The following is a 16103-nucleotide window of genomic DNA, read 5'->3' on the forward strand; positions in this document are numbered from 1 at the left end:
AGAGAGAGAGAGAGAGAGAGAGAGAGAGAGAGAGAACATATGTGTGTGAGCACATACACTCACTTAGACACACAAATAAAATGAAAGTCATTCTTGTTTCAAAGCGGGGAGGAACAGCTAGAGAGATGGCAGAAACTGCTCTTTCAGGATGATGGGAAAGTAGATGGGATTGGGAAAATACATCAAACAGAGTAACTCTGGCTCGGGAAAGCAAACACTGCATGTTCTTTCTCAGACGTGGATTCTGGCTTTCACTCCTTAATATATGTGTATTGTGTGGGAATGCGTGTGGGCGGAGGCCGGGAAACTAGAGAGGGACCCAGGAGGAGAAGACCTGTGAGGAAGGGAGATGGGGAGGGTAACAGAACACCTGTGGTGTGCAAGTGGAGAGGGGAGGATTGTGGGTGGAAAGGGTACAGGCGGAGAAGTGGCAGGAAGACAGGGCGGAGAGGAACAAGTGGAATAGGAAATCAACCTACAGTCGGTGTGCGTGGAAATGCCATGATTTTCATATTTCTATGCGAATTAATGTCTACGCTAATTAAATAACAACTTAAAAGTTGCCAGAGCGCTAGGGCTCTGTGGGTAAAGGGGTTTATTGCCAAGACTGATGACCTAAGTGATATCAAGGACCTGCATGGTAGAGAGAGAAGCCTCTCTAGCATTATCCGCTAACGTCCACATGGGTACCAGCACCACGATGGTCACACACACACACACACACACACACACACACACACACACACACGCAAAAGAGATTGTTTGTTTGTTTAAGAAAAGAGGGTCTGGGGCTGGAGAGCTGGCTCTGGGGTTAAGAGCACTGGTTGCTCTTCCAGAGGACCCTGGTTCAATTTCCAGCACCCCCATGGTGTCTCAAAGCTATCTGCTGACTCCACCTCCAGAGGATTCGACACCCTCACACAAACATGCAGGCAAAACATTTAGAAAGGGGGCTGGAGAGATGACTCAGTGGTTAAGAGCATTGCCTGCTCTTCCAAAGGTCCTGAGTTCAATTCCCAGCCACCACATGGTGGCTCACAACCATCTGTAGTGAGGTCTGGTGCCCTCTTCCGGCCTGCAGGCATACACACAGATAGAATACTGTGTACATAATAAATAAATAAATATTAAAAAAAAACATTTAGAAAAAGAAGTAAAACTTAGTCAGGATGTGGTGGCGCCCGCCTTTAACCCCAGCACTTGGGAAGCAGAGGCAGGCGGATCTCTTTGAGTTAGCCTGGTCACTCTGGTCTACAGAGTGAGTTCTAGGACAGCTAGGGCTACACATTGAGTCCTGTCTAGGGAGAGAAGCAGGGAGAGAAAAGACAAGACCAACATCACTACAGTGTTAAAAAGTCTACAAAGTCAATTGATCCATGCTGGCTTTAGCTCCCTTGATAGCTGTTCTTGCTAGGTGCAGTAAGGCAAGCCTGTAGCCGCAGTACTGAGCCCATGGCTCTTGCCTGGGGTGAAATGGACAATTAGGAGGCACCTTGTGCCTGGCATTTCAGGAGATCCTTGAGAAGGGGGGGGGCTCATGAAACCCTCACATCACAGGCAGGGCCCCAGAAGAGCCCAAGGCAACCCCTCAGAAGTCCCCACCACATACTCCCTCCCTGGCAGAGCTAACTCTGTTAGTGAACACTTGCCCAGGACAGCTGAAACCCTGAGTTCAACTTTAGCACCACAGAAATCTGTACAAAAATAAACCTGGGAAAATGAGCTCAGCCCAGACTCCAGTACTGGACCACAGCCCCAGAGCCTTCTCGACTCAGGGCCCGGTGCTATCCCAGCTCACACTGCTCCCCTCCCCACCTCACTCTTCTCTGCCTGGTGTCTGCTCTCTCTCAACAGTGCCCCAGTTCCACTGAGCACTGCTATGGACCTGGCCCAGGGGACAGGAGCTTGGCTGCAGTCTGAGGATTCAGTCTGCGATGCAGTCTGAGGGTACCTAGGGACAGGGTCGCCCCTTTGGCATCGATAGAGGTAAGAACTCTAGTGGCCAGCTGCTCTGCTTCTCTGATCCATCCCCTAATTCCTGACTCTGAGTTTTAATTATTAAGACCATTTAGAATTCATGCTACACTAGGTGTTAGGACTTTGAAGCAAAGTAGACAAGAACCCCACCTCGTGGAGCTCAAGTAGGTGCGTGTGAGATCACACGTGCTCGCGCGTGCACACATACACACTCACACACACTAATACACAAGAATCTGCAGAGAGCTTTGGACAGCAAGATGAAAATTTCAATTTCTGATGGGGATGAGTGCTGGTCTGTAAATAAAATGTGCTGACTGACCTACCACATCGCATGGTCAGAGAAGACCTGGAAGGCCGAGCAGAAGCAGGCTCTGGGGAAGCATGGTGTCCAAGAGCCAGGAACAGCACACAGACCCTGGGAGGCCAGTGTGGCTGGAGCGCAGACCAGACAGGAGGGGAAGAATTTGGACTGGGTTTTTCTTGCTATTTTGTCTTGTTTGGTTGGCCAGTTGGTTTGTTGGGGTTTGGGTGCACGCGAGTTTACTATACTGGAGAGACTAACCTTGAACTTCTGCTAAGATTCCCTCCCACTTTCCAGGTGCTGGGATTACAGTCCCGTCCCATTGGGTTCCACTTCCCCGTATTTATACAGTGCTGGATACTGAAGCCAAGGCCTCACGGGTGTCAGGCAAGCGCTCTACCCCTGAACTACATCCCAGCCTGTAGCACAGACAATAATAAAAACCCAGAGACAGACATTGGGGCTCAAGCTGAAGATCAGAAAAGCAAAGCAGCCGAGCCACTAGAGAGTTCTTACCTCTGCCAAGGCTCAGACAAAGAGGCGATCCTGCCCTCAATGTGACTGCAGACCGCAGTGCTCCCCACCAAACCCCAGACTGCAGCTGCGTGGGACCCCGAGTGCTGGGACCACCTTTGTGTGAGTTCTAGTTCTTCCTTTTAGACAGAGTCAATCTCGTGTAGTCCAGGGTGCTTTCTCTTTTTATTTTAGACGATAAGGAAAATATGGTGATCTTTTATTTGTTTTAATAAATAAAGCTTGCCTGCGGATCAGAGTTCAGAGCTAAGCCACTAGAGGTCAGGGAGTGGTGACATACACCTTTGATCCCAGCACTGGGGAGGCGGAGATGTTGAGGCAAGAGAGGTGTATAGGGCAGGAGGAGACTAGAGCTCAAGGAGCCTGAGGTTTGGTGGGGAGCATCTCAGTCTGCAGTCACGATGAGGACAGGGTCGCCCCTTTGCCTGTCCTACCCTTGGTAGAGTAAGAACTCTCTGGTGGCTTGGCTGCTTTGCTTTTCTGATCCCCTTCTTGGGCCCCAATGTCTGTCTCTGGTCGTGCTACACCAGCCTTGTTTCTTCTGTTTGCAGGACAGGGTCACTCGCTGTAGCCCAAGCTAACCCGGGACTCTAATGTATAATAATATAACCCTGACTGGCCTCGAGCTCTCCCCAAAAATGATCCCCTACCTCAGCCTCCCAAGCGCTGAGTTTACAGTTACCCACCATGCCTAGCCTTCTTTTCAGATCTTGAAATCAAAGAAATCCTCCTGCCTTCGTTTCTGAGCACTTGGGTTCATGAACAGGAAGCACTGTACTCAGCCCCCGTCACCATTGCTTGAATTTAAGACTCCTCCAGCTGGGATTACAGAACGGAGCCTCCACACCAGGCTTATGCATTTGGATGGAAAACTCTGTCTCTTTTAATCCCCATTTCTAAGCCTAGCGTCAGTTTAATAGACCACCCAAAGAGGCAAGTGTTGAATACTAGGAGAAAGGAAAAAACAAACCCGCTAACAGGGGGGCGAAGTGTTCTTTTGTTGTTCTGGTTCTTGATGACAGGCTCTCACTGGGTAATCCTGCCTGGTCTTTAACTAGCAGTCCTCCAGCTTCAGCCTGCATACAGCCGGGTTTACAGGAGAGCATTACCGCTGCACGCCCTGAGGGGGCGAGGAGGCCCCAACTCTACACTACCCTCGGCAGAGCCTGCAGCTTCTGGCAGCATCCACCCAGATTCCGGGTTAGACGCTGAGCTCTCAGTCAGGGGCACGCCCTCCGTGCATTCCCATTGGTCATTTTTACTGTATCTCCGCCTTCTTGAGCTTCTACAGACCAATCAGATTAAGAGAAATGAAAGCGTACTAGAGGCGTCTATGCAATGGCCTGAAGAGTGGGACCGAGTGCGGCAAACACCGATTGGGTGGCTCGGCACGGGAGGGCAGGACAGTGACCCAAGGACCTCACGTGTCCCTACGGGGCAAAAAGGAGACCCAGTCCGGAGTCCGTGGGAATCCAGAGGAGAAAAGTCACAGGTGGAAAGCGACCGGATTCGAACCTGGGACATTCAGGGTAAGCCCTATTCGCTGAGCGCACTCTGCTTGTAAAGCCACCGTCTCACCGAGAAATGGAAGTCTTGAGGGGCGTGGGCCGGGATTTGGGATGACATTCCTGTTGGTCTCAGGATAGACCCGCGGGAAGGGACTCCAAGCCTCTCCAGAGCCAACTTTTGCGTCAGCTCCTCGAGTGGGATAACCCAGGAGGGAAAAGAGGCCCAGAGAGGAAGTGAAACTCACCCAGGGGCACACAAAGCACTCCCGACTTCTCCCAACTTTTGTCCCCAGTCCATCTCCATCACGTCTGGCGGTACTGGAGAACTGAGCCTAGGGTGTCAAGAATGCCAGGCAAGTTATCCCTGAAGTACAGCCCCGGCCCCTTCTCCCCTGTTCAAGACAAAAGCCACAAGTAGCACGCCACACTAGGACGGAAGTCAGGTGAATTGTTACCGAGTGAACTCCCAGTTGTTCTAATGAGGAAGTGGAGCTTCAACCTGAGAGTGAAGTTTACCTACCTGGAGTTCCTAGGACACAGGGGGTAGAGGCGGAAGAGTCAGGTATTCAAAGGCAGGCTCAGCTACATTGTAAGGTCTCTGTCAACCCAGGCTGCATGACACCCTGATTAAAATAAATGAATGAATAAAAGAGAACACAGTCAAGGTCAGTTAGTGTATGGGGGATAAAGGCAGGAGGATCAGGGGTTCAAACCAGACTCAACTGGATAGCAAGTTCTGGTCAACATAGGATACAGGATACCCTGCCAGCCATTAACTAATTAAAAGAGAAGACACAGCCAAAGTCCAATTTCCTTCACACTGTGCCTACCAGAAATGGTTCCCAAGCCAAGATTGTGTGTGTGTGTGTGTGTGTGTGTGTGTGTGTGTGGTGTACATGCGCCCGTGTGTAGACTTAACTCAGTGGTTAAGAGCTCTTGTTGCTCTTACAGAGGACTTCCCAGAACCCACACGGTGGCTCACAACCACCTGTAACTCCAGGCCCAAGGGATCTAATGTCCTTTTCTGGCCGCCACAGACAATGCATGCGTCAATGTCACACCAAACAATCATACAAAATAGACCTAATAAACACACACATTTGTGTTCCCTGGAGACCCACATGCTGGAAAAAGAGAACTCACTTCCTTGGGTTGTCCTCTGACCCCCGTGTGTGCACCATGGTGTGCCCTCTCCCATAAATAAGTTAAACAAATTAATGGATTGTTTTGTTGCTTTGCTTTGTTTTTTGAGACAAGGTTTCTCTGTGTAGCCTTGGAGCCTGTCCTGGAACTCGCTCTTGCAGACCAGGCTGGCCTCAAACTCCACAGAGACCCATCTGCCTCTGCCTCCCGCCTGCTGGGATTAAAGGTGTGCGCTACCATCGCCCGGCTCATAAATGGAAATTTTTAAGAAAAGTAAAAACCTCCATTTGCCATTTCATGGGAGGCGGGGGCACAGGCGGGAGTATTCCATACCATGCTTTCTCTTTTCACGTCTCTTGAGCGCTTTTCGAGGTGTCGAAGACCTTCCTTGCTGTAGTTTCCCGCTACAGAGAATTCACGGTGAGAACTGGGTCCTGTGCAGGCTTGTGATCCCAGCTGCTCTGCAGCCTCAGCAAGAAAATTGCAGATTGAATTCCAGAACCCCCCTGGGCAATTTAGCAAGGTTCTGTCTCAAAGTCAACAGTGTTGAACCTGATACAGAACACCACATGCAGAAACTGTTTGTTGATGCCGGCTGATAATTCTAACACTCAGGGTGGAGGCTGGAGGACCCGAAGTTCAGGGTCGTCCTTAGCCACGTAGTGGAAAAGCAAAAGAAAACGATTATCACAACACGGTGACTCTCTCTGTACCTGTAATCCCAGGCTTTAAACAGCTAAAACAGGAGGATTGCCAGGAGTCCGAGGCCGCCTTGACTACATGGGAGGCTGTCTGCTGTACAGCCATGTGGATGAGAACGGCTAAGATACCGTGGCTCTCTAGGAGTTAGTCCCTAAATGTTAGTGTAAGACACGTGGAGCACCGTGTGGGCCAGGCTGCGAGGGTCCGTAGTCTGGGCATGTCTGTATGCTTGATCCTTTGTCACTGGAGGCCTGTCAAAGAGTCCTGTGATTAATAACCTGGTTCCTGTCAGATAATACTTAGGGACAGATCTCTGGATAGGAGATTTGTGTCCCTGTCGTTGTGAGGGCGCTGACCATACCCTTCAGGTTCCGACACCTGTCAAGCTATGAGACATTCTGAGCCTCCAGTTTCGACCCTCTGGGGCTTCTTGCTGCCGGAGTGTCCCTTGTGCTCAGGACCAGGAGACAGCCCTGGGGGTGAGAAGGGTCCTCCAGGGACTGGGTAGCTTGCTCAGTGGGTCAAGTGTTTGCCATGCAAGCATGAGGAGTTGAGTTCAGGATCCTCAGCACCCAGGTAAAGCCAGACATAACTATAATTCCAAAACTCAAGCTGGGGGGTGGGAGGTAGAAATGGGAGACACCCCGGAAGTTCCTGGCCCGTTGCAGTAGCAGCCGGCAGGAGACTTGCCTCAGGGTGGAACACCTGAGGTTATGCTCTGATGGGCACATGTGGACTCTCTTGCACATGCTCACACACAAGCACTCACTGGTTCTCCAGGAAACGGGGCACAGGAGCTGTCGAGTGGGCTATGGCTGGGGCTCTGAATCTAGGGCCTTGTGGCCGTGTGGGCAGGGCTTGCATCTCTGTTCTCAGGACTGGGAGACGGCTGGGGTCAGAGGGAAGTGTCTGTCACTTTTGGACCTCATCCCACGGCTTTTTTTGCTGGCTGTTGACTTTATTACAGAGTTTGTGTTCATTCTTCACTGAATAACCTGTTATACATTGTGCAATCTTAAATTTCTTATTGCTCAGCTTTTTGGGGGCAAGGTCACTATGCAACCCTGGCGGGCCTCCAGCTCTTGACACAGCTACACAGCTCAGTCTCCCAAGTGCTGTGCTCACACATTTATTCTCGTTTTATAGCACTCTATTTCAATTTAAAAAAAAAAAAAAAAGAGGGAAGCTGGATCCAGCCCCCATGGGGTGGGTAATAGCTGTAACTCCAGCTCCAGGGGACTTGATACCCTCTTATGGCCTCTGTGGGTACTGCATTCACGTGGCCCATGGACATACATGATACACGCATACACATAAAATAAAAGAAATGTCTTAAAAATCAAAAGTGAAGGCTGAGCATTGGTGGCACACACTTTTAATCCTGGGAGGCAGAGGCAGGTGGATCTCTGAGTTCAAGACCAGCCTGGTCTATAGAGTGAGTTCCAGGACCCAGGGCTACACAGAAAAAAGCTATCTCAAAAAAAAAAAAAAAAAAAAAAAAAAAGCCTTTCTTAAGACCCCAGTGAACTGGTTAATTGCACTCTGACAAATACTGAGAGACAGCTCACAAAGCCTGGCCTTGTGTTAGCAGGTCTACAGACCTCCCCCTGAGAAGGTCTTAGGCTGCTTAGAATCCACTAGTAATGGAGAATGACTTTGAACTTCTGAGCCTCCTACCTCCACCTCCAGAGTTCTGGGGTTTCAAGCCTGTGCCACCACACAGTTTTTGTGGTGTGAGGCATGGAACCCAGACTTTTGTGCATGCTAAGCAAGCACTCTACCAACTGAGCTACATCCCCAGCCCCCCAAAATAAGTGGGCGACTTCTCCCCCATGAGTTCTTCCAGGCCTGACGTGCAAGTTGTACAATCTCAGACAAGCCACGTTCCTACCTCAGGACTCTGTAGTGTGTGTGTGTGTTGCCTGCAGACAAACCTGGTACCCAAAGAATTCAGAAAAGGTCATTGGATCCCCTGGAACTAGGGTTAAAGACAGTTGTGAATCACCATATGGGTTCTGGGAATCAAACCCTGGTCCTCTGCAAGAGCAACAAGTGCTCTTAACCACTGAGCCATCTCTCCAGACCCTGTGTGCTTATTTTAGTGTGTGTGTGTGTGTGTGTGTGTGTGTGTGTGTGTACACCAGGCTTTCTTTTTTGGGGTCACCAGCCAGCTCCCAAATCATGGCACGGAGACTTGACACTAACCCAGTCCAACCTCTTACAGATCACTGGCTGACAGAGATTCCCCTTCACTTTTCGTTGTGAATGCTCAGCCTTAGCTTACGCTTGTTTCTTGCTAGCTCTTATAACTTAATCTGTTTCTCTTCATCTATGCTTTGCCTTGGTCTTTTTACCTTTCTTTCTGTATGTCTTACTTTCTTTTTTTACATAACTTTATTGCTTTTATTGGGCTATACATTTTTCTCCCCTCCCTTCCTTTACTTCCCCCCACACTTCTACCCTCTCCTGTGACACCCCCCCCCCATGCTCCCAATTTACTCAGGAGATCTTATCTTTTTCTCCTTCCTATGTAGATCCTGGGGTTGTGAACTGTAGGGTTTTTGTTTTTTTGCTTTATGTCTAGAAGCCACTTTTTATGGGTGAATACATATTATAGTTGTCTTTCTGGGTCTGGGTTACTTCACTCAGTATGGTTTTTTCTAGCTTCATCCATTTGCCTGTAAATTTCAAGAAGTCATTGTTTTTTACTGCTGAGTAGTACTCCACTGTGTAAATGTACCACATTTTCTTTATTCATTATTCAGTTGAGGGACATCTGGGTTGTTTCTAGTTTCTGGCTGTTACAAACAATGCTGCTATGAACATAATTGAGTACATGTCCTTGTGGTATGATTGAGCATCCCTTGGGTATATATTCAACAGCTAGGTCTTGAGGAATGTTGTTTCCTAATTTTATGAGAAATCACCATACTGATTACCAAAGCGGTTGTATCAGTTTGCATTCCCACCAGCAATGCAGGAGTGTTCCCTTTATTCCACAACCTCTCCACATAAGTTGTCATCAGTGTTTTTATCTTGGCCATTTTGACGTAAGTTGGAATCTCAGAGTTGTTTTGATTTGCATTTCTCTCATGGCTAAGGATGTTGAGCACTTCCTTAAGTGTCTTTCAGCCATTTAAGATTTGACTGTTAAGAGAGTTCTCTGTTTGGGTCTGTACCCCATTTTTTTATTGCTTACTCTCGTGCTTCTCATGTCTAGCTGGCGGCTGCCTGGCTTCCAGCCCTGGTGTCTCTCTCTCTTCTCTTGTCTCTAGATCTCCCCCCTCTCTGCCTGCCAGCCCCACTTATCCCTCTCCTGACTAGCTAATGTCTGTTCAGCTCTTCATTAGACCAATCAGGTGCCTCAGGCAGGCAAGGTGAAACAAATGCAACACGTCTTTACATAAACAAACATCCTTTCATCGTAAACAAATGGAACACACCTTTACACAGTGTAAGTCATATTCCGCAGCATAAACAAATGCCTGGTTAAAATAATATTTCACAACATGTGGGGGTGTATGAAAGAGAGACATATGGAGGTCAGAGGACAACTGTGGGGTATTGGTTATTTTTTTTCCACCAGAGCCAGTCAGCCATGGGTCCTTGGGTTCAGTGGTGGGCCCTTTTACCCACTGAGACATCTTGTTGGCTTTTCGAAACTCTACAGCCCAGGCTACCTTAGAACTCACGTAGCTCAAGCCACCCTTGAAAACTCAGCAAGTCTTGCTGTTCTGGGCACTAGGATCACTGTGTGAACCACCACACGTGGTTCGTTCTGGCCATTTTGAAGGAATGTATGGGTCATGCTCTCTTTAACTAAGTATAACATTTTGGGGGTTCTATGCCATAGCACGTGTTAGGCTTTTGTTACTTCCTGTGGCTTATTAACACCCATTCTGTGGGTACACCACCCTTTCTTAACCAGACCCAGAAAGTTCAGCCACAGTGTTTTACTCATGGGTAAACTGAGGCTAAAAGGAAGTATTGGGCAAGCTGGGAAGGTAGGCTTTAAAAGGATCTCAAAGACTCTGGGATGGTGGCAGATGTATGTTCTCCTAGACCTCGGGAGGCTAAAGCAAAGATTGTAAGTTTAAGGCCAGCCTGGACTACATAGCAAGACCTTGTGGCACGTTTTCTTATAATTTTTGGTCGTGAGCCTAGTTGTTAATGACTGAGCTATCTCTCCAGCCCTCTGTGGCACTTTTTTTAAAATTTATTTATCATGTATATTCTGTCTGCATGCCAGAAGAGGGAACCTAATCAAATTACAGATGGTAATTTGTGAGCCACCATATAGGTGATGGAAATTGAACTCAAGACCTCTGGAAGAGCAAGCCAGTGCTCTTAACCTCTGAGTGGCACTTTTTATCTCAAAGACAATATCTAAGATCTGTATGTCCCTGAGTGGGTTACCTTATTGCTTAAGCATCAGTATTCCCAGGGAGTGGAGGCCTGAGTAAGCGGGGACAGGTAGAAAGAGGTCACAGAAGCTGGGCGGTGGTGGCGCAGGCCTTTAATCCCAGCACTTGGGAGGCAGAAGTAGACAGATCTTTGTGAATTCGAGGCCAGCCTGGTCGACAGAGTGAGTTCCAGGACAGGCTTCAAAGCTACACAGAGAAACCCTGTCTTGAAAAACCAGAAAAGAAAGAAAGAAAAAGGAAGAGGTCACAGCATGACTTGCGAACATTGTAGTCTTTGGATAGGAGAAAAGGAAGGTGCAGTCATGGGGACAGGGGTGGCTGACACTGGCCCTGGGAATAAGGTAGACATGATCAGATAAGGCTTTGGGGGCAAGTGTCCTCACCCATGAACTAACTGGGCAGGAAGAAAAAACAGGTCGGGGCGAATCCCAGGCCAAACAACAACAGGTGAAAAGGCCCAGAGGTAGAAACGGGAAGATGAAAGGCATGGGCCACAGAGCCGAGTGCACAGATCCGGGATGAATCCCTGAACCTTCATCCCTACTTCACGCTGCCTAATGTCCCTCTCTCCACCCCCAGACCATGGCAGCAGCCAGGGCTGGCTTGGGCCGGATCCTCCCAGAGTCCTCCATCCTGTTCCTGTGCGACATGCAGGAGAAACTTCGAGACAGAATCCTCTACTTCCCACAGATTGTGTCAGTGGCTGCTCGGATGCTTAAGGTACATGCCAACTTTTTTCCTAAGAGTGGAGACCAAAACCCTCAGACCCAGGAGTCCGGGCCTGTCTTCCTCCCTCAGACCCAGGAGTCCAGGCCTGTCCTCCTCCCTCAGACCCAGGAGTCCGGGCCTGTCTTCCTCCCTCAGACCCAGGAGTCCGGGCCTGTCTTCCTCCCTCAGACCCAGGAGTCCGGGCCTGTCTTCCTCCCTCAGACCTAGGAGTCTTGTCCTCAGCCCTCATCCGTGGGTCCCAGCACAATGCTTTCCCTCCCATACAGGTGGCTCAGCTGTTGGATGTCCCTGTCTTGTTGACGGAGCAGTACCCACAAGGCCTGGGTCCCACAGTTCCTGAGCTGGGCGCTCAGGGCATACAGGCCGTGAGCAAAACGTGCTTCAGCATGGTGCCCCCACTGCAGCAGGAGCTGGACAAACGGCCTCACCTTCAGTCGGTGCTGCTCTGTGGCATTGAGACCCAAGTCTGCATCTTGGTGAGACTCCTTGTCCTCAGGGGTCCCTAATCTTCCCGCTAGCCCTCTCTCCTAGCCTGGGTCCCAGCTTTGCTGTGAGCCTCTCTCAGCTATTTCAGTCCTCTGTTCTGCTCTAGGGTTCTTGCGCCCTCGCTGCTACCAGCCCACTGCTGAAAGGCTCACTGACCTTTCTCTGCCCTTAGAACACGGCCCTGGACCTCCTGGACCGAGGGCTACAGGTCCATGTGGCGGTGGATGCCTGCTCTTCTCAAAGGTGAGACGGTCACTCTATGGTGAATGAACATCTGGGACACAGATGTTTCCTTAGGAACCCCAGCACTCAGACATCTACTCTCCCTAGAGGGGAACCTAACTGTAACCATTGCACCAAAGTCAAACAGTGACTTTCTTCATTTTTTATATGCGTTAGTATGAGGGTGTCAGATCTGCTGGAACTGGCGTTCAGATGGTTGTGAGCTGCCATGTGGGTGCTGGGAATTGAACCCAGGTCCTCTGCAAGAGCAGCCAGTGTTCCTAACTGCTGAGCCATCCCTTCAGCTCCACGTGTGGCCTCTTGTTTACCTCCTGAGTCTCATGAGCCTCCCCCTCCTGTCTGGAAGGGATGTTTCCGTTGAGAGGAAACTGTCCCACAACACAGATGTGGCACAGCGTGAAAACTAAAACCTGCCCTCTCCTCCTGCTCTGTCCTCCACAGCGAGATGAACCGGCTGGTGAGCCTGGATCGGATGCGACAGAGTGGTGTCTTCCTGTCCACCAGCGAAACGCTGATTCTGCAGCTGGTAAAGGACTCTACCCACCCACGGTTCAAGGAGGTAAAGGCCCTTCTCAGTCACCCGGGAGTAGAGAAGTGGTTCCCGTCCTCCATTTCTTTCTCCCTTTTATTTTGTCTTACTGCTTGTTTTGCCTGTATGTATGTCCGTGCCCTGCTTGTGTGCCTGGCCCTTCGCGCCCTCATTGGGTTCCCTGAACTAGAGTTAGAGACGTCTGTGAGCCATCAAGTGGGTGCTGGAAATCAAATCCGGAACCTCTGGACGAGCAGCCACTACTCCTAACTGCTGAGCCAAGAAACCAGCCCGCGTTTTTTGTTTGTTTGTTTGTTTCTGTTCGTTTGTTTGGATGGCGGTTTCTCTGTGTAGCCCTGGTTATCCTGGAGCTTGCACTGTATACTAGGCTGGTCTCAAACTCACTGAGATGCTCCTGCCTCTGCCTCCTAAGTGCTAGGAATAAAGGCGTAAGGCGTGAGCCATCACCACCCAGCTGCTCTTTTTTTTATTTTTAATGTGGTGGTGATGGAACCTAGGGCTTTAAGCCTGCTAGGGAAATACCCTGCTGATTGAGCTGTATTTCCAGCCCTATTTATTTGTTTGTTTTATTTTTTTAAAAAAGATTTATTTATTTATTTATGTATAAAGTGTTCTGCCTGCATGTATGCCTACACACCAGAAGAGTGTACCAGATCTCATTATAGATGGTCGTGAGCCACCATGTGGTTGCTGGGAATTGAACTCAGGCCCTTTGAAGGAGCAGCCAGTGCTCTTAACGTTTGAGCCATCTCTCCAGGCTGTCTAGCCCAGGCTGGCCTCAAACTCGTGATCCTCCTGCCTCCAACTCCTTCAGCAAATCGTACTGGCGTGTGCCACTACACTGGCTGTTTCTTTCTTCTGATAGTACGGGCGTGTGTGGCACACACTGCTTGCTGGCGGTGTGTGCAGTCAGAGAACAACTTTTAGTGGTCAGTTTTTTCCCACCTCCTGGGCTCTGGGGAATTGGACTCAGGTTCGGCTAGCATCACAAGCACTTCCGCTTGATGAGGCATCTGGCTGGCCCCCTGTCTTTTGTTTGTTTTAGTTTGGTTTTTGATTTCTCGAGACAAGGTTTCTCTGTATAACCCTGGCAGTCCTGGAACTTCTCTGTAGACCAGAATGGCTTCAAACTGGCAGAAATCCGCCTGCTTCTGCCTCCCCAAGTGCTGGGATTAAAGGCATGCACCACCACCACCCTGCTGTTGCTTTGCTTTTGAGATAGGGTCTCACTATGTAGACTGCCCTTTGGAACTTAATGTGGAGACCAGGCTATCCTCATGGAGATCCGCCTGCCTCTGCCTCCTGAGGTCTGGGGTTAGAGGTGTGCTTCACCACCACCCCCGTTGTGGCACTCCCGAGGTCTGGGGTTAGAAGTGTGCTCCACCACCCCGTTGTGGCACTCTTGAGGTGCAGGCAAGCAGGGTCATCCTTGGCTACTTGGTAAGTTTGAGTGGTGCTATGTTGGACCCTGTTTCCCACCCCAAAAGAAAAAGGTCACCTCACGCTCATTAACAATATAACCTGGAGCGGGACTGTGAAGAGGAGTGAAAGAATGGGAATGGGGAACCTTGAGCCCGAGACCGGGAGGCTGTTCCAGGAGGTAGCTGGAGCCAAGGTCAAGAGCTAGGGCTGAGTTTGCCTTCTTCCAAGAATTGTGTGTAGCTGAGTGTGGCCAACACTGGCAGGTTGGGGAGGAGGGGGAAACTCTTAGGAAAAATTTGGGGTTGCACAATAGCCCAGCTAATGGGGTGCCCCAGAGCAGGTCATGGATGTGGCTGCCATCAGGTAGCTGTCTAGCCTTGGCAAGGCCCTACGCTCTATCCCAGCAACACCAACATTTATTTCTTTACAAGAAGTAAAGAAAGCCTGTGTGGGGAGTGTTTGCCTGGTCCATAGAGCCCCAGAGTGGATAGGGTAGGAGTCAGCTCCCTCTCGGTAAGACTGCATGCATGCTTTGGGGTTTCTCTTCTTCCTACTAGGGAATCCCAGAGGCTACTGGGGCTGCAGGAAGAGAAAAAACAACTCTCTTTGTTCCTAAAATCTATTTTAAGATATCTTAATAAACTTTAACTATGCTTCATTTAAAAGAAAAAAAGAAAAGAATAGGAGCTGGCCAGGCGGTGGTGGGGCACGCAGAGGCAGGGGGATCTCTGTGAGTTCGAGGCCAGCCTGGCCTACAAGAGCTAGTTCCAGGACAGGCTCCAAAGCTACCCTGTAGGGTTTTGTTTTTAGAGAAACCCTGTCTCGAAAAACGAAAACAAACAACAAACAAAAAAAAAGGAGCTGGCCACCATGGAATTGGAATAGCCAAGGGATTTCGCTGGTGGCCTGGAACAAAAGAGAGGCCAGCTTTCACGCCTCCTCCGGTCAGTAGTGGGACTTAACTAGGAAGAGGCAGTGGAAATGCGGGATTTGCGGGTTTGTTTAGTATTCTGGAGATACACTTGACTGAACTGGCTGGTTGACGGTAATGGGATTGGTTCCTCCTGTTCAACCAAGAGACCCTTGTGTGCGTGAATTGAGAGTCCATGCTCACAGTGTGGGTCTGTGTGGGAACTGAGGGCTTAAAGGAATGACGGGAAGGTTGAGATTGGTGAAGAAGAGGGCAGTGTTGGCAAGAGAGACCAAAGTACACTCATCCACCCTTAGTGGTCCAAGGCAACAGAGCAGACCAACATGAGGGTGGGGTGTAGCTCAACCTGGTGAGTGTGAGGAAGAGGCCACCAAGAAAACTTCTAAGTGGTTGACCGGAGAAGTGATGCTGTGGGAATAGTAAGGGGATGAAGATGAAGAGGTGCTCCTCGGATTCGATATCATGAAGATGGAAAGGACGGTTCTTGACTTCTTGGCCTCCTCTGCCTGCAGATTCAGAAGATCGTTAAGGAGCCAGTCCCAGACATCGGACTTCTAAGCTTCTTCCAAGGCAAGAACAACCCACTGTTGCTAAACTCCAGGCCCTGACTTGAAGGAAAAACCCACCCTCCTTGTCACCCAGACGTTGATGGATGTCTTTTCCTTCATCCATGGATCCCAAGAGTGGTGCAGTCCGCCAGGAGAACTGCCCCCGTGGGGGAGGAGGCGTGGTTTTGCCTTCTTATTGGACAGTTGGTCCCGGAAATGCAAATGAGACTCCTGTTGCTGGGTGGGAATTGGCTAAGGAAAAGGTGGAGGCGGGGCTGGGCCCCGGGCCACTTCACGGAGCGGGAAAAGGAGGGGGAAGGAATGTCACAACTGGGACCCGGTCTCAGAGAATAAACATTGATGTGGCTGAGGACCGAACCATTATTGGGTTTGGGGGGCATCATAGGGGCTACAGGGGTCTGTGGGAGGAAGAAAGTGGGGTCTCCTGCAAGTGGGGTGGGGGAGGCGCCTCTTCTGAGCTCCAAGCCGGCGAGACACAGGCGAGGGCTGGCGGCGGCCACATCTGCACTGGGGGGGCCGGTGCGCATCTGCACGAGAAAGAGCTGCCGGCCAGGGTCCCCGCCACGCTGCCTGACGCCCCC

The 16103-nt window shown here is 50.1% G+C and overlaps 1 protein-coding gene across 1 annotated transcript; it reads left to right on the forward strand.

The window, feature by feature from the left end:
• The first annotated feature begins 4168 nt into the window (after positions 1-4168).
• Positions 4169-15871, forward strand: LOC126493691 (isochorismatase domain-containing protein 2). The gene is made up of 6 exons (XM_050130772.1): positions 4169-4344; positions 11172-11312; positions 11588-11797; positions 11980-12050; positions 12492-12609; positions 15466-15871. Exons 2-6 carry the CDS (start codon positions 11175-11177, stop codon positions 15559-15561), a joined length of 633 nt encoding a protein of 210 aa, XP_049986729.1. The 5' UTR covers positions 4169-4344; positions 11172-11174; the 3' UTR covers positions 15562-15871.
• The last annotated feature ends 232 nt before the right edge of the window (positions 15872-16103 follow it).

Source organism: Alexandromys fortis, unplaced genomic scaffold (assembly GCF_014885135.2).
Source record: "Alexandromys fortis isolate MF-2015 unplaced genomic scaffold, M_Fortis_MF-2015_v1.1 scaffold_344, whole genome shotgun sequence".
In the NCBI taxonomy this organism is placed as follows: Eukaryota; Metazoa; Chordata; class Mammalia; order Rodentia; family Cricetidae; genus Alexandromys; species Alexandromys fortis.